An 18231-nucleotide genomic window follows, 5' to 3' on the forward strand; every position below is an offset into this window, starting at 1 on the left:
TTCTTCCATCTCTATCAAAATAACATTTTTGCATAATAACCTGACACACTCTGTGAGTCTTCCTTTTGTCTGGCGTTCTTATCAAATAATTCACCTCACTCAGTTTCCTTTCAATCTGATAAGGGCCACTAAATTTTGCTTTCAATGGTTCCTCAAATGCAGGAACGGATATTAATAATAATAATAATAATAATAATAATCTTTATTATTGTCAAAAGTAGGCTTACATTAACACTGCAATTAAGTTACTGTGAAAGGCCCCTAGTTGTCACATTCCTGCACCTGTTCGGGTACACAGAGGGAGAATTCAGAATATCAAATTCACCTTACAGGTTCTGGTCTGATTACTGCCTGAGGTTTCCCTATTACCTGACATGTGTGACATCTACAGCAAAACTCAATTACATCCTTATGCAGTCCAGGCCATACAAATGTCTTTGCATTTTTGCTTGAGTCTTCCTCACCCCTAAATGACCACCTACTGGAACCGCATGCGCTCCCCGCAATAATCTCCTTTCTATAACCTACCGGTAATTCCACTTGATGAACTTCTGCCCATTTCTCATCTGCTTGAATATGTCCAGGTCTCCATTTTCTCATCAATACATTACGTTCTGTATACACTCATATTCCATTTCTGTATTTGCTGATATAATTTCTTGATCCTTGAATCTTTTTGTTGTAATTAAACCAACTTACTTGAACCAAAGACATCTGCTTCATCCACCACCTGCTCTGGTGCTGTACTACTCATCTGATCAAACATGGTTTCTGGCAATGCAGTCTCAGCCTCCCTTTAAAAAAAGTTTTTATTGGTTTTCACATTTTCATGTTGCACCTTTCATTTTGTACGTTATTGCAAGTGTCATAACAGTGCATAATATCAAACAAAAGCAACCAAAGCGAAGTTAAAATTACAAAAGAGAGATATAAATATTTACATCTGCATCCCCCGCCCCCGGCGTGGCTAAGGGCCTCATTTTGCCGATCTGCTTCAGTTGCCCTGATTGATGTTGACGCCAGCGCGTATTGCCCCGCGTATTGCTGCTCCCTCTGGTTCTCCGCTTGCCCTTGGGCCTGCCCCTGCGGCTCTGCCCTTTTAGTCCCACAGCTTTTGTTATGGACTTTTGCCCCTCCACTGTGGCTAGTCCGTGCCCCACCCCCCACACTCTATTGGATTCTGGCTACGAATAGAATCATAGAATTTACAGTGCAGAAGGAGGCCATTCGGCCCATCGAGTCTGCACCGGCCCTTACAAAGAGCACCCTACTCAAGCCCACGAATCTACCCTATCCCCGTAACCCAGTAACCCCCACTTACCCTTTTTGGACACGAAGAGCAATGTAGCATGGCCAATCCACCTAACCCGCACATCTTTGGACTGTGGGAGGAAACCCACGCAGACACGGGGAGAACGTGCAGACTCCGCACAGACAGTGACCCAGCCAGGAATCGAACCTGGTACCCTGGAGCTGTGAAGCAGCTGTGCTAATCACTATGCTACCGTGCTGCCCTGGGAGATCATGGAACAAGTTGGTGAATGGCTTCCACGTCAGACAGCCAGTCTGCACTTTGGGTGGGGCTGCCGATTGGCTGCCGAGCAGGATTCTTCAGCGGGCGATTAGGGAGGCAAAGGTTAGAGTGTCGATTGCGCACTCCATAAAGAGTTCTGCTGATCTGAAATCCCGAAGACTGCCACTTTTGGGCATGACACCAACCTCACGCGCACAACCTTGGACATTGTCTCAAAGGAAGTCGTCTAGAACCCGAAAAGTCTGGGGCAGACCCATGTGGTTGACATGTGGTTGACTGGGCCTCCATGGCACCTTTCGCATTTGTCCTCTCCCTCCGGAAAGAACCTGCTCATTCGGATTCTGTTTGGGTGCATTCTGTGCATCACCGTTAGCTGCATTAGACTTAGCCCTGCACATGTGGAGGTGGAGTACACCCTGACTAGTGCTTTGAGCCAGAGCATCCCCCCCTCCCTTCTGTGTCCAGCTCTTCCTCCCATTTTTCCCTCGCCTCATTCAGGGGAGAGCCTACCTCTTCCATCAATTGTCTGTACAAGTCCCACAGTTTCCCTTCCCTCGGCTGCCTGGGTCCGCAGTTCCTCATCTAGTGAGTGTCCTGGTGTCTGGGCATATGTCGTTGTTTCCCGACGGAGGAAGTTCTTGACTGTATATACCTCATTTTGTTCCCTTTAAGTAGTTGGAACCTCTCCGTGAATCCCTCCAGAGTCACTAATCTGTCGTTGGTGTAAATGTTGCTAACCGTCAGTGTCCCCTTGTCCTGTCTCCATCTTTTGAAGGTGGCGTCCATTGTTACGAGCGTGATCCTGTGGTTGTTACAGATGGGGGCCATAGTGGACATTTTGGTTAGGCCGGAGTGTTGTTTCATTTGATACCACGTTCAGAGCGTGGCTACTACCACTGGGCTTCTTGAGTGTTTGGTTGGGGGGAATGGGAGTGCAGTTGTGATTAGGGTTCGGGGGGGGTGACCCTGTGCAGGAACTCTCCTCCATCCTCACCCATTTTGCTCCCAGTTCTTTCACCCAACCCGTCACTCTTTCTGCTGTGGTCGCCCAGTAAAAGAACTGTAGGTTTGGGAGGGCCAGGCCTCCCATAGTTCATTTTCTTTGTCGAACCCTTTTTTGGATCCTCGGGTTCTCCTCCACCCCCCCCCCCCCGACCCCCCCCCCCCCCCCCCCCACACACAAACGCCATGATTAATTTTTCCACTGTGTTGAAGAAGGCCTTGGTGATGTAGATTGGGAGGAATCTGAATAGGAAGAGTTCATTTTGATCATCTGCACTCTCCTTGCCACTACTACCCTATTCATTGTATCACACAAAACCAAGATCTATCCCAATGTGCAGGTTTACCAAATACTTTTGGTTGTGATTCACAAAAAATGTCAATATCCATTATGTACAATCAATCAGAACTATTGGAACCGATTAATGGTCCTGTTGATGCAAATCCCTCTTTATATTAATTGTGACAGTTGTAATTTTCTTTCTCTTTAGCATTACCCAGTGACTCATGCCAATATATCAGACCAGACATCAGTGACTGCCCGGCAACTTAAAGAAGGATCAAAAGGCAAACTGCGAGATCTGTGCCGACCCCATGGTTTCTCCATCTCAGGAAATCGGCCTTACTTTCAGAGATTCCGCTGTCAAAAGTTTGGCCTCATCCCTAAAGCTATGCTTCCAGTTAAAAAGCCTGCTGCCAAAAAGGTTTTTGCTCTGAGTACAACTGCCCATGAAAGCTCTTGCTGTATCCCTGGATGCCCAAACCGTCATGGCAAGGACAACCATGTGCGGTGGTTCGCTGTTATTCGAGAATCAGAAGCACACACAGCATCTTTGATGAGAGCTATACGCTTCAATAATCCTGGATGGACACCAACATTTCATTCTAAAATATGTGGCCAACATTTCTTCTCGGGACAGATCTCATTTGTCCCAGGGTCTCCTGACTATGTTCCTCATTTAAACATGAGTCCCACTTTTAGAATCATTACCAGGACCAGAAATTCAGAAACTGAATGCAGAGGCAATCTTGATTCAGTTTCAATCAACAGCAAAGATCCATCCATTTGTGATTCAGTCAGTGAAGACAAAATTGTGAATCCACCGAATACTGAGGTACAGAACTTCAAGAGCCTTCATTTGCATCGTGCTCTGAAAACAAGAAACAAGGTACTGTATGTTTCCACTGCCACTTAGCACTGCACATTGATTCCACTCTTGAACTCTGGTAGTTTTCAGCATTGTTCCCACATGAAATCAGAATAGTGCGGGAGAGAGAGGGGGATTGCAGTCTTAATAGAGCCTTACAACACCAAGTTAAAGTCCAACAGGTTTGTTTCGATGTCACTAGCTTTCGGAGCGCTGCTCCTTCCTCAGGTGAATGAAGAGGTCTGTTCCAGAAACACATATATAGACAAATTCAAAGATGCCAAACAATGCTTGAAATGCGACCATTAGCAGGTGATTAAATCTTTACAGATCCAGAGATGGGGTAACCTCAGGTTAAAGAGGTGTGAATTGTGTCAAGCCAGAACAGTTGGTAGGATTTTGCAGGCCAGATGGTGGGAGATGAATGTAATGCGACATGAATCCCAGGTCCCGGTTGAGGCCGCACTCATGTGTGCGGAACTTGGCTATAAGTTTCTGCTTGGCGATTCTGCGTTGTCGCGCGTCCTGAAGGCCGCCTTGGAGAACGCTTACCCGGATCTCAGAGGCTGAATGCCCTTGACTGCTGAAGTGTTCCCCGACTGGAAGGGAACATTCCTGCCTGGTGATTGTTGCGCGATGTCCGTTCATTCGTTGTCGCAGCGTCTGCACGGTCTCACCAATGTACCACGCTTCGGGACATCCTTTCCTGCAGCGTATGAAGTAGACAACGTTGGCTGAGTCGCACGAGTATGTACCGCGTACCTGGTGGGTGGTGTTCTCACGTGTAATAGTGGTATCCATGTCGATGATCTGGCACGTTCTTGCAGAGATTGCCATGGCAGGGTTGTGTGGTGTCGTGGTCACTGTTCTGAAGACTGGGTAGTTTGCTGCAAACAATGGTTTGTTTGAGGTTGCGCGGTTGTTTGAAGGCAAGTAGTGGGGGTGTGTGGATGACCTTGGCAAGATGTTCATCGTCATCAATGACGTGTTGAAGGCTGTGAAGAAGATGACGTAGTTTCTCCGCTCCGGGGAAGTACTGGACGACGAAGGGTATTCTGTCGGTTGTGTCCCATGTTTGTCTTCTGAGGAGGTCGGTGCGGTTTTTCGCTGTGGCGCGTTGGAAGTGTCGATTGATGAATCGAGTGCCATATCCCGTTCATATGAGGGCATCTTTCAACGTCTGTAGATGTCTGTTACGCTCCTTCTCATCTGAGCAGATCCTGTGTATACGGAGCGCTTGTCCATAGGGGATGGCTTCTTTAATATGTTTAGGGTGGAAGCTGGAGAAGTGAAGCATCGTGAGGTTATCCGTGGGTTTGCGGTAAAGCGAAGTGCTGAGGTGACCGTCCTTGATGGAGACGTGTGTGTCCAAGAATGCAACTGATTTTGGAGAGTAGTCCATGGTGAGTGTGATAGTTGGATGGAACTTATTGATGTCATCGTGTAGTCGTTTCAGTGATTATTCGCCGTGGGTCCAAAGGAAAAAAATGTCATCGATGTATCTGGTGTATAACGTCGGTTGAAGGTCCTGTGCGGTGAGTAGGTCCTGTTCAAACTTGTGCATGAAGATGGTGGCGTATTGGGGTGCGAATTTGGTCCCCATGGCTGTTCCGTGCGTCTGGCACTTCAGCAGTCAACGGCATTCAGCCTCTGATCTCCGGGTAAGCGTTCTCCAAGGCGGCCTTCAGGACGCGCAACAACGCAGAATCGCCGAGCAGAAACTTATAGCCAAGTTCCGCACACATGAGTGCGGCCTCAACCGGGACCTGGGATTCATGTCGCATTACATTCATCCCCCACCATCTGGCCTGCAAAATCCTACCAACTGTCCTGGCTTGACACAATTCACACCTCTTTAACCTGGGGTTACCCCATCTCTGGATCTGTAAAGATTTAATCACCTGCTAATGCTCGCATTCCAAGCATTGTTTGGCATCTTTGAATCTGTCCATATATATGTTTCTGGAACCTACCTCTTCATTCACCTGAGGAAGGAGCAGCGCTCCGAAGTCTAGTGACATCGAAACAAACCTGTTGGACTTTAACCTGGTGTTGTAAAATTTCTTACTGTGCTCACCCCAGTCCAACGCCGGCATCTCCACATCATTAATAGAGCCTGCAAGAGGAGGAACTATGGGGGTAGTGACTTAATTATTTGGGACCAGAAATGTCACTTTCCAAAAGGCACTTTCAGATTCAGAGATGAATTTAGTTTGTGGTGGGTCAGGCCTCATGCCATCCAGTGATAGGTTCCTACTTGTAATATATTTCCATGAATGAATGCTCATTGTATTTAAATGTTTTGCAATCACGTCCTACTTTCATGATAAATTCAACGGCATATAAGAATCTCGTGACATCCGGTTCACAATCGTTTGAAGATGGCGTCCAGCAGTTGGCTTTCTGCAGTTGTTTCTGAGGTCAGCGGTTTTCCTTGTGGCACAAGAGAGCGGGACAGGAGGATATTAATCGCTTATTGTCACAAGTAGGCTTCCATGAAGTTACTATGAAAAGCCCCTAGTCGCCACATTCCGGCGCCTGTTTGGGGAGGCCGGTACGGGAATTGAACCCGCGTTGACATTGTTCTGCATTACGAGCGAGCTGTTTAGCCCAGATGGCAGCTTGGAGGCTCGGAGCCAGCAAAGTTGAGTGAATTGAGTAAGGGCTGGGGGTGGGGAGGGGATGTGGAGTGGGGACCGGGACATGGGAAGAGTGGAAGGAGGAATCCAAGGGTGGGGATGGGAATTATGGAGGAGTGGAAGTGGAAAGAGCCTGGTATTCTGGTGTGGTGGGAACAGTCAGTAAAGGTAAGAAAATGAGGAGTCTGAAGGGTATGTCAGTATTGTCCACATGTCGGTCCATCTCAGGGTGTTGGCTGGCAGAGTCCTTACAGCTTTGAATTCATCTAGGGGCTTTTCACAGTAACTTCATTTGACGCCTATTTGTGACAGTAAGCGATTTTCATTTCAACATATCAATTATCTCCACGGAGAGGGATCTTGGACCACGCCCTTTACAAAGCGAGGAGGACCACCTTAGCCTGCACGTTCAGCCATGTCCCACTGATTGGCGAGTGCAACATTGGACACTAAGATGAACATTCAATGAAGAGTAACACAGAAACACAACTTTGTTTCTTCCACAATAAACAAATGTCCCTAGCCATCAATGTATGCCAACCATGAGGTGTGACAGGACATTTCACTCTCTGAATAAGCTAGTTTCAACAAATAACGTTGTTGCACACATAAACAATGTGAAACCAATGGAATGCCAAACCTTTGTGCTCTCAATAAGTCTAGTGTTAGTGGCAATGGAGGTGGGCAGAAGATATGTCCATGACACAGAACCATCCTAATTGTTCAGGAAGCTCTTATATAGCCCGTCCCTAGAATCATAGAATCCCTACATTGCAGAAGGATGCCAGTCGGCCCATTGAGTCTGCACCGACCCTTTGAATGAGCACATGATCCATGCAAACTCCCTCCTATCCCCATAACCGATCCCTGGACACTGAAGATGCAACTGATCATGGCCAATCCATCAGACCTGCACATCTTTGGGAGGAAGCTGGAGCACCCGGAGGAAACCCGTACAGACACGGGGAGAACATACAAACTCCACACAGACCCAAGACCGGAATTGAACCCGGGTCTTTTCTGTGAGGCAGAAGTACTAACTGCTCTGCCACCGTGCCGCCCATACCTGCTGCATTGTCAGCCTATAGTGCTGAAAACTTTCCCGTCACATGACTGTACAAGTTTCCCATGCACACTGCTGACATTTTAAATTGTAATTGAAATCACTTGGGAACAGCAAAAAGCAAGAGCAAGGAAATGGTATCCACTTCCTGTTCAACCACTTGAAACAGCACACCACAGTTAAAATTCCACCTAATTGTGCGTGGAACCTTCTTTTTAAAAAATTTAAATTCCTGGTTTGGAACATAACAAAATCAATATTCACTGCAGTCTTTTTGAGGCCCCCCCCATTGTTTGCGCCAAACTTTATACAATTGTTTTTCTCCTTTTCTCTTCCTTTCTTAAAGCTGAATTAAAACTGAACTTAATGAACAGTACCATAGATCTTATTGTCCTCTGGTACCTCTCCCAAGTACCATTCTTCATCTGTCACTAGTCAGTGAATTCATTTAATTCAATACTGAACTTTGTAAACAGACCTTTGCTGGCATTTCTGGGCGTGATTTATCGAAATAGTTTCCAATGTGATAGCTCAACCCGTCGAGGCCGACACCGCAATAAAACATTAATTGGTCCACTTAACGAGGCCCACGGGCTTGTCGCCACAAATCATGGTCCCACCAGCTGACTCGCTGGACCTGCTCTCACCAGCCCGCCCACTAAGAAGGGAGAGCAGCACTTAAACCAATCCTTTAAAAAAAAAATTTAGAGTACCCAATTATTATTTTTCCAATTAAGTGGCAATTTAGCATGGCCAATCCATCTTCCTGCACATCTTTGGGATGTGGGGGTGAAACCCAGGCAAGCACAGGAAGAATGTGCAAACTCCACATGGACAGTGACCATCTGGGATCGAACCTGGGACCTTGATGCTGTGAGGCAGCAGTGCTAACCACTGTGCCACCATGCTGCCCGCACTTAAACCATTCCTGCACAGTCAACCTCACACAGCTCACAGCCATGCACCTGAGATGACCAGCCCCAAGATTTGGCAATGCAGACCTGGGTAGTCTACTGAAAGGCCAGAAGGGACGCCCTGTTCCCCCAAGACTCTCGGACGATCAACCACAGGGCAGCCAGTGCCGCCTGGGAGGAAGTGGCAGCAGCAGTCAGCTCGGGGAGACTGACCAGGTGGACCGGCACCCAGTGCTGCAAGATGGTCAACGACCTCCACTGGGCCACTTAGGTGAGTTTGCACCGGACCCCCGACCGCACCCCCCACCCATACTCGACATCCTCCTCCCCATTCTCCCCATTCCCTCCTATACTCCCCATCAACTCCCCCCCCCCCCCCCCCCCCCCATACGGCCCATCTCCCCAAGCCCCCTGAACCCAACCCCTGAGCACCTCCCTTCCCCACGATGAACCAAGTGCGTGACTAACGATGCCCCCTCTGTGTTCCCACAGGAGGAATTGGTCCACAACTGACAGGAGAGGGCCCAGTCGTGTGGTGGGAGGCTGGACATCAGGGTCCTCAATCCCTGTGAGGAACAGACTCTGGAGGTCGTGGGTGTGGCGGAGGACAGAGCAGTGACAACCGTAGAGGTCAGCACACGGTGTAGAAGTGAGGATCCACCAGTGCCCACTCAGATAACATGTCAGACATGAGTTGACAATGCCATACGGTCTGATCCATCCCTCCCACTGACCACATGTCCATCCTCTCACAGGACCTGCACCCGATGTGACGGCCTTCCGGGGTGCCCCCCTCCCCTGACGCCGGCCTCCCAAGAGGACACCTCTGGTGAGCACCACACAGCTGCTGATGCACATCATGTGGAGGCAAGAACTCCCAGGCGAGACAGAAGTCGGAGGGCTGCTGGATCCCAGGACCCAGCTGGGTCCCAGTCAGGGGTAGAGCATCTGGACCTGGTTCTCCCGGAGCTGATGTAGATGATAGGGTGCGACCTGAAATTCAGAGGGCGCAGCAGCGTCGACAGAGGCTTGAGGCGGCAGCCCATGTGCAGGGCCCCGCTCCACTCCCTGAGGACCCGGCCACCCAACTAGCCAGAGAGGGACCCAGAGGAGGAGGTACACGACCACTTGCTGGGTAAGCCGTTTGATCAAAGGGGGCCATTAGGTAGTGGGTTGCTCCCTTTAATTTGATGGAGATTGGGCTTAAGTGGCGATTATTGGTTTCTCGCCATGTCACGATCTCGCTTAAGCGTAATGCGGCCATTAAACCGCACCTTCTGCATTTGGACACACAATTGTAGGCAAAAGAATAACAAATGAAATTTAATGTGGACAAGCACAGTGGAAGGAAAAATGGATAACAGACATTTTTCACTCAAGCTGTTGAAATAGATAAGGATGGATTTTCTAGAGGCCTCAGAGTCTGAGTAGACTTGCTGCTACACAGGCAGTAGCAATGCCAGGACATTAATTGAAAAAGCCAAAAGAATGTTTAACTTATTGCCAAATCAGAATAAAATGTCTGAGGGAGTTCTGATTAAACTGTTGGTGCTGTTGTCAACCCATACCTTTAGTGATGTGTCTTGTCCACTCGCTGAGGCACAAGAGAGTCTTAGCTGATAGAGGCTGTAGTGATCTGTGTTATAATATACACACAGGTGTATGATGGTGCACAGACAGGCAGTGATTGACACACAGGATGACCAGTGAACATACAGAACACAGCAGCCAATCAACAGACAGGACACAACCACTATAAAGCCAGAGAGCACTAGATTTCCCGCTCTCTTGGGATCCAGCCTCTGAGACAGTCAGAGCCCGTGAGCAGCAACTAGAACATCCACCATGTGGTAGTCAGATAGTCTGGTCAGGTTAGCCTCAGGTCTCCAGTCAAGTCAGCATAGTGTCAACCCACAGTTAAAGTATGTATGATAGTTAACAGTTCAATAAAATCGAGTTGCATTTCTTCAAGTATTGGAAGCCTGTCTCTCTCACTGCTGCAGTAAATGCAGGCCTCGCAGAACCGGCATACCCAACACATCAATCTGTACATCTGTACATACATCTGCACATACACCAGGGACTGCAGCACAGATGTAACAGCCACAGCATCACTAGAGGGAGCATCAGAGACGGGTATAAAGGGTCGACCCCAAGGGAGGATCTGCCTCTTTCAGAAGCACAGAGCCAGTGAGCAGCAGCACACAGGGATAGTTTAGCATAGGCAGTTTACCTTAGTTTCACTGGTCATACCTCTTGACTGTTTTACATCTAGTTGAGCTCTGGAAGCAGAACGAACCCTTTGAATAAAGTGTTTGTGTTAACTGTAAGTCTTCAGTCGTTATTCAGAATTAGAGAATAACATATAGTACCAGGAGTGGTTTCAGCAAGCCAGCTAGACACCAGCAAGAGAAGAGAACTTAAACCAGGCATTCGACCAAGGAAGGCCTCGCAGCATTCGGATCCTTCAGATACTAATCGGCACGATGGACCCAATCCAACCTCCACGCCTGCTCAAGACCACTGGTAATATGCATTCCAATTAGAAACCTTTCATACAACAGTTCAAAATATATCTAGAAGCTAAGGATCTAACCTCAGCGTCTGATGACAGGAAGATAGCTTTGCTCTTTTCCCTGGCAGGTCCGCAGGCATTAGAAATATATAATTCCTTCACCTACCTGGAAGGGGAGGACAATGGCAAGCTGGAAATAATCATCAAAAAATTTGAAACCCACTGTCAATCTGAAGTCAGAGATATTTGAAAGATTCAAGTTCCCCAGGCATTTACAAAAACCGGGAGAATCTTTCAGCAGGTTTGTAACTGATTTAAAATTACTGGCTCAATCCTGCAACTTTGAAAACCTCCGTGACTCCCTTATCAGAGACCGGATAGTCAATGGTATATCTGATGAGGGACTTAGAAAATCCTTATTATAATGAAAAGACCTAACCCTAGAAACAGCCATGCAAAGATGCTTTACTTATGAAAAAAGTAAAGAAGAATATGAGGAGTTTACTTACCGGTACCAAGGCCTTCACCACGAGGTCGAGCCCGTCAAAATGGTGGCCCAGGCGTCCAGAAGGCGCTCCTCTCATGGCAATCCCGCGCGTGCGAACCTGGATGCAGGCCACACGCATGTGCAGTTCTCCCGAAGATTTCACACGGAAGAAAGGCCTACTGCGCATGCGCGAGCGTGGAGGGATAGCGTCATGACGTGTCCCCGCTGTGGACATGCCCACTTAAAAGGGCAATGTCCAGCTTCTGGAAAACAATGTTTAAAGTGTGGCAAATACAATCACTGTGCCTCACAGTGCAGAGCTGCACTGCAAATGAAGACAACAAGACAGAAACACATGAACTTCAACGTAAAAAGCATAGACTCAACGGAGCACAAAAAAAACAATGCTGAGTAATCCTCGGATGAGGACAACCAGGCTTGCGACAACTCGTTTGTCGTGGACACGGTCAAGACAATTGAGGAACATGACGCAACAATCGCCACGCCTCACCCGGTCAACAACATTGATTCCGGCAGTGAGTGGACTGCGACTGTGCAAGTCAATGACTTTCCATTAGTCTTCAAGCTTGACACTGGGACCTCAGCTAACCTCCTCACTAGTCAGGATCTCCATTCGATTCCAGGAGACCATGAAATAATACCCACTGCATGTCGGCTGAAGGACTACAACGGCAATCAGATCGCCTCAAATGGATCGTGCCATCTCCGGGTGGACAACAAGACGATACGCAAGCAGCTACGATTCGAGATTGTAAACGACAATAAATCATCACTGTTAGGCGCTCAGGCCTGCAAAGACTTGCGGCTGGTGCAACGCATTTACATGCACACCCAGGATCCATCAAGCCTGGAAGCTAAAATCCACAGCATGCTACAAGAATACCCCGACGTATTCAAAGGCATGGGCATCCTACCCTGCCAATACAAAATCATGCTGAAGACAGACGACAAACTCGTAATTCACCCCCCCAGGAGGGTTCCAACTCCACTGCGGGAGAAGTTGAAAGCGGAACTCAACAGACTGCAGTCACAAGACGTAATATCGCGAGTCACACTGCCGACTAACTGGGTTAGCTCCATTGTCTGTGTTAAGAAACCTTCTGGAGATCTTCCCATATGCAGAGACCCGAAGGACCTGAACCAGAACATTCGCCGGGAACACTACCCCATCCCCAAGCATGAAGAGATCACATCTGAGATGGCGAATGCTCGTATCTTCACCAAACTCGACGCCACGCAGGGATTTTGGCAGATACAGCTCGATGACTCGTGCAGATTACTGTGTACGTTCAACACCCCATTTGGACGTTTCTGCTTCAATCGCATGCCCTTTGGCATTATCTCTGCATCAGAGATCTTCCACAGGATAATGGAGCAAATGACCGAGGGCATCGAGGGTGTCAGAGTCTATGTGGATGACATCATTGTATGGTGCACCACTGAAGAAGAACACCTCTGTTGTCTGAAGAAGGTGTTTCAGAGGATTCATAAATACGGTTTGAAACTGAACCAGGCAAAATGCACATTTGCGAAGGTGTCTGTAACCTTTTTGGGTGACACCATATCATCTCAGGGTGTCAGCCCTGATGAGGCAAAAATCGTTGCAATATGGACCATGAAGACGCCACACGACAAGAAGGCGGTGCTACGATTTCTGGGCTTCGTCACCTTCCTCGGCAGGTTCATCCCAAACCTGTCCGCACGGACGGTAGCTTTACGCAATCTCCTACGAAAGACCACTGCGTTTGAGTGGACACAACGTCACCAAAATGAATGGGTGGATCTCAAACAAGAACTAACGAGGGCACCGACCCTTGCTTTCTTTGACGCAACCAGACCCACCAAGATCTCCACTGACACCAGCCAGGACAGGATTGGCGCCGTTCTCCTCCAACAGGCTGACCAGTCTGACTGGGTCCCGGTGGCATACGCGTCCAGAGCCATGACCGTAACTCAGTGCAGGTATGCACAAATCGAAAAAGAATGTCTCGGACTCCTCACTGGGATTCTGAAGTTCCATGACTATGTGTACGGCCTGCCCTCGTTCATAGTGGAAACTGACCACAGACCGTTGGTCCATATCATAGACAAGGATCTAAATGACATGACACCTCGTCTGCAGCGCATCATGATGAAGCTGCGAAGGTATGATTTTACCCTAGTATACACTCCGGGAAGAGACCTTGCCATTGCCGACGCACTGTCCTGATCAATTGGCACTGATAATGCACCATCAGCCCCTATCGGAGAAATCGAGGCCCAAACACAGTTATGCAGGGAGAATTTGCCTGCTTCGGATGAGAAGTTTCGCTTAATCCGACAGGAGATGCAGAAAGACGCAACCTGATGGAGGGTGCAGCACCTACTCCAGCACGGTTGGTCGAGGGGACAATGTCCACAATTTCAGAACGTCAAGTCAGAACTGATTGAAGTTGACGGCCTGCTGCTACGCAATGCGCAGATTGCGATTCCGGCCACACTCCGCGCTGAGATGCTTCGTAAGATTCATGAAGGCCACCTAGAATTGAGAAATGCAAAAGGCGAACACGACAGGCTGTGTACTGGCCCGGCATTAATCAAGACATAACGGACATGGCCATGACATGTGACACCTGTCAAAGACATCAACCCGCACAGTGTAAAGAACCACTGCAGCAACACAAACTCAAGTGGACAAAAGTGGGCATTGACCTATATCATGCCACAGGGCGTGATTACGTCTTGATCATGGACTATTACTCAAACTATCCGGAGGTACTGAAACTCCATGATCTCACGTCTTCATCTGACCTGTCATCAAGACGTGTCAGGAGACATTCGCGCGGCATGGAATCCCGCGTGTGGTGATGTCAGATAATGGTCCCTGCTTCGCGAGCTGGGAGTGGAAAGAGTTCTCAGACCGCTACAGCTTTCGGCATGTAACATCCAGTCCGCGCTACCCACAGTCAAATGGGAAAGTGGAAAAGGGTGTCCACATTGTTAAACAACATATTAGCAAGGCAACAGATTCACCCTTTGACATCAACTTAGCGCTGTTGTCCTACCGAGCAACCCCATTGAGCTCAGGACTGTCGCCAGCGCAGATACTCTTCGGCGGGAACATCCGGACAACCCTCGCGGCGATTCAATTCCGAGACCCCGATAACGCTCTGGTACTCGACAAAATGCGGGTACCACGGTCCAAACAAAAACAATACTACGATCAACATGTGATCCCACTCAAGCCACTGAACATGGGCGACATCGTCAGGATCAGGGATCCAGAAGGCGGATGGTCTGAGCCAGCCACGGTGATCAGGCAGGAGACACCGCGGTCCTACATTGTCAAGTCGTCGGCTGGAGTACTCTTTCACCGTAACCGCCGGGATCTGTTAATGCTTCGGCCTACAACGTCGGTGTTTCCCACACTGGACTTGACCAAGTCCATTAGTCCACAGAACGTTCCTCGCCACACAATGCCAGACAGTACTCCTGATTACATCAAACCGTCATCCCCACCACCACCGTTAAGACGCTCCAGCAGAAGCCGTAAGGCACCCGACCGGCTAGATTTGTAACGACACTGCAACACGATAAATATGAACATTTCTAACGATGGACTCATAACACTGTTAATTGTTTCTGTATTACTTTATCATTTTTGCAGTGTGCAGCTTTGCTTATTCTCACCACTTGTTATGTACAGTTTTCTTGAGGTCAGTCTGGAAAACATATCAAGTCAAAAGGGGAGGATGTAGTGATCTGTGTCATGCTATACCGCCTTTGGCAGATATTGTTACAACGGGATGCCGTTCGGGATCATATCTGCATCAGAAGTGTTCCATAGGATTATGGAACAAATGATGGAAGGCATTGAAGGTGTTCGCGTCTATGTCGATGACATAATCATTTGGTCCACCACCCCGCAGGAGCATGTTAGTCGCCTCCAGCGCGTATTCAGGCGCATATGTGAGCATGGCGTCCGCCTCAACAGGGCCAAATGCTCTTTTGGTCAGACGGAACTCAAGTTCCTCGGGGACCACATCTCCCAATTGGGTGTGCAGCTAGATGTGGACAAGGTAGCTGCCATCACAGATATGAAAACACCAGAGGACAAGAAGGCGGTCCTCCGATTTCTGGGCATGGTCAACTTTTTAGGGAAATTTATCCCTAACCTCGTCTCTCATACCACGGCTCTCAGGAACCTGGTCAGGAAGACGACAGACTTCCAATGACTCCTTGCCCACGAGCGCGAATGGGGAGAAATCAAAGCAAAACTGACCACGGCCCCAGTCTTAGCTTTCTTTGATCCAGCAAAGGAGACCAAAATTTTGACCATGCCAGTCAATCCGGCATTGGGGCAATGCTCCTTCAACGTGATGAGGCCTCCTCATGGGCCCCCGTTGCATGTGCGTCACATGCGATGACCCCCACGGAGCAGCGCTACGAGCATATAAAAAAGAAGTGCCTGGGCCTTCTGACCGGTGTGGTTAAGTTTCACGATTATGTCTACTGACTTCCTCAATTCACCGTCGAGACCGACCATCGCCCGCTGGTCAATATAATACAGAAAGACTTGAACATCATGACGCCTCGCCTCCAGCGTCTTCTTCTCAAGCTCCGGCGATATGACTTTCAGCTGGTATACACCCCAGGCAAAGACCTCATCATTGCTGACGCTCTCTCCAGGGCATTCAACACTCCATGTGACCCAGCGGCATTTGTCTGCCACGTTGACGCCCATGTGGCATTCGTGGCCTCCAATCTACCTGCCACGGATGAATGCCTCGTCCAAATTCACCGTGAGACGGTGGCTGATCCCTTGCTACAGCGTGTCATGCGTCACCTAACGGATGGGTGGCTCAATGGCCAATGCTCTCAGTTCTATAATATCAGAGATGATCTGGCGGTACAAACAAAACAAAGAACAAAGAAATGTACAGCACAGGAACAGGCCCTTCGGCCCTCCAAGCCCGCGCCGACCATGCTGCCCGACTAAACTACAATCTTCTACACTTCCTGGGTCCGTATCCTTCTATTCCCATCCTATTCATATATTTGTCAAGATGCCCCTTAAATGTCCCTATCGTCCCTGCTTCCACTACCTCCTCCGGTAGCGAGTTCCAGGCACCCACTACCCTCTGCGTAAAAAACTTGCCTCGTACATCTACTCTAAACCTTGCCCCTCTCACCTTAAACCTATGCCCCCTAGTAATTGACCCCTCTACCCTGGGGAAAAGCCTCTGACTATCCACTCTGTCTATGCCCCTCATAATTTTGTATACCTCCATCAGGTCTCCCCTCAACCTCCTTCGTTCCAGTGAGAACAAACCGAGTTCATTCAACCGCTCCTCATAGCTAATGCCCTCCATACCAGGCAACATTCTGGTAAATTTCTTCTGCACCCTCTAAAGCCTCCACATCCTTCTGGTAGTGTGGCAACCAGAATTGAACACTATACTCCAAGTGTGGCCTAACTAAGGTTCTATACAGCTGCAACATGACTTGCCAATTCTTATACTCAATGCCCCGGCCAATGAAGGCAAGCATGCCGTATGCCTTCTTGACTACCTTCTCCACCTGTGTTGCCCCTTTCAATGACCTGTGGACCTGTACTCCTAGATCTCTTTGACTTTCAATACTCTTGAGGGTTCTACCATTCACTGTATAATCCCTACCTGCATTAGACCTTCCAAAATGCATTACCTCACATTTGTCCGGATTAAACTCCATCTGCCATCTCTCCGCCCAAGTCTCTAGACAATCCAAATCCTGCTGTATCCTCCGACAGTCCTCATCGCTATCCGCAATTCCACCAACCTTTGTGTCGTCTGCAAACTTACTAATCAGACCAGTTACATTTTCCTCCAAATCATTTATATATACTACAAAGAGCAAAGGTCCCAGCACTGATCCCTGTGGAACACCACTGGTCACAGCCCTCCAATTAGAAAAGCATCCCTCCATTGCTACTCTCTGCCTTCTATGGCCTAGCCAGTTCTGTATCCACCTTGCCAGCTCACCCCTGATCCCGTGTGACTTCACCTTTTGTACTAGTCTACCATGAGGAACCTTGTCAAAGGCCTGACTGAAGTCCATATAGACAACATCTACTGCCCTACCTGCATCAATCATCTTAGTGACCTCCTCAAAAAACTCTTATCAAGTTAGTGAGACACGACCTCCCCTTCATAAAACCGTGCTGCCTCTCACTAATACGTCCATTTGCTTCCAAATGGGAGTAGATCCTGTCTCGAAGAATTCTCTCCAGTAATTTCCCTACCACTGAAGTAAGGCTCACCGGCCTGTAGTTCCCGGGATTATCCTTGCTACCCTTCTTAAACAGAGGAACAACATTGGCTATTCTCCAGTCCTCCGGGACATCCCCTGAAGACAGCGAGGATCCAAAGATTTCTGTCAAGGCCTCAGCAATTTCCTCTCCAGCCTCCTTCAGTATTCTGGGGTAGATCCCATCAGGCCCTGGGGACTTATCTACCTTAATATTTTTTAAGACACCCAACACCTCGTCTTTTTGGATCACAATGTGACCCAGGCTATCGACACCCCCTTCTCCAGACTCAACATCTACCAATTCCTTCTCTTTGGTGAATACTGATGCAAAGTATTCATTTAGTACCTCGTCCATTTCCTCTGGCTCCACACATAGATTCCCTTGCCTATCCTTCAGTGGGCCAACCCTTTCCCTGGCTACCCTCTTGCTTTTTATGTACGTGTAAAAAGCCTTGGGATTTTCCTTAACCCTATTTGCCAATTACTTTTCGTGACCCCTTCTAGCCCTCCTGACTCCTTGCTTAAGTTCCTTCCTACTTTCCTTATATTCCACGCAGGCTTCGTCTGTTCCCAGCCTTTTAGCCCTGACAAATGCCTCCTTTTTCTTTTTGACGAGGCCTACAATATCACTCGTCATC

General features: G+C 48.5%; 1 protein-coding gene across 4 annotated transcripts in view; it reads left to right on the forward strand.

Moving 5' to 3' along the window:
- The window catches only part of LOC140418151 (zinc finger MYM-type protein 4-like), a 397827-nt gene that overhangs the window by 126777 nt on the left and 252819 nt on the right, over positions 1 to 18231 (forward strand). For 3 of the 4 annotated variants that reach the window (XM_072501573.1, XM_072501589.1, XM_072501581.1), the window contains exon 4: positions 3028 to 3705. The exons of the other annotated variant lie outside the window; for it this stretch is intronic. In XM_072501573.1, the coding sequence (XP_072357674.1) occupies positions 3028 to 3705 (678 nt within the window). The remainder of the gene's footprint in view (positions 1 to 3027; positions 3706 to 18231) is intronic. 4 annotated transcript variants of the gene reach the window in all.

The sequence above is a fragment of the Scyliorhinus torazame genome, chromosome 1, assembly GCF_047496885.1.
Source record: "Scyliorhinus torazame isolate Kashiwa2021f chromosome 1, sScyTor2.1, whole genome shotgun sequence".
Taxonomy (NCBI): Eukaryota; Metazoa; Chordata; class Chondrichthyes; order Carcharhiniformes; family Scyliorhinidae; genus Scyliorhinus; species Scyliorhinus torazame.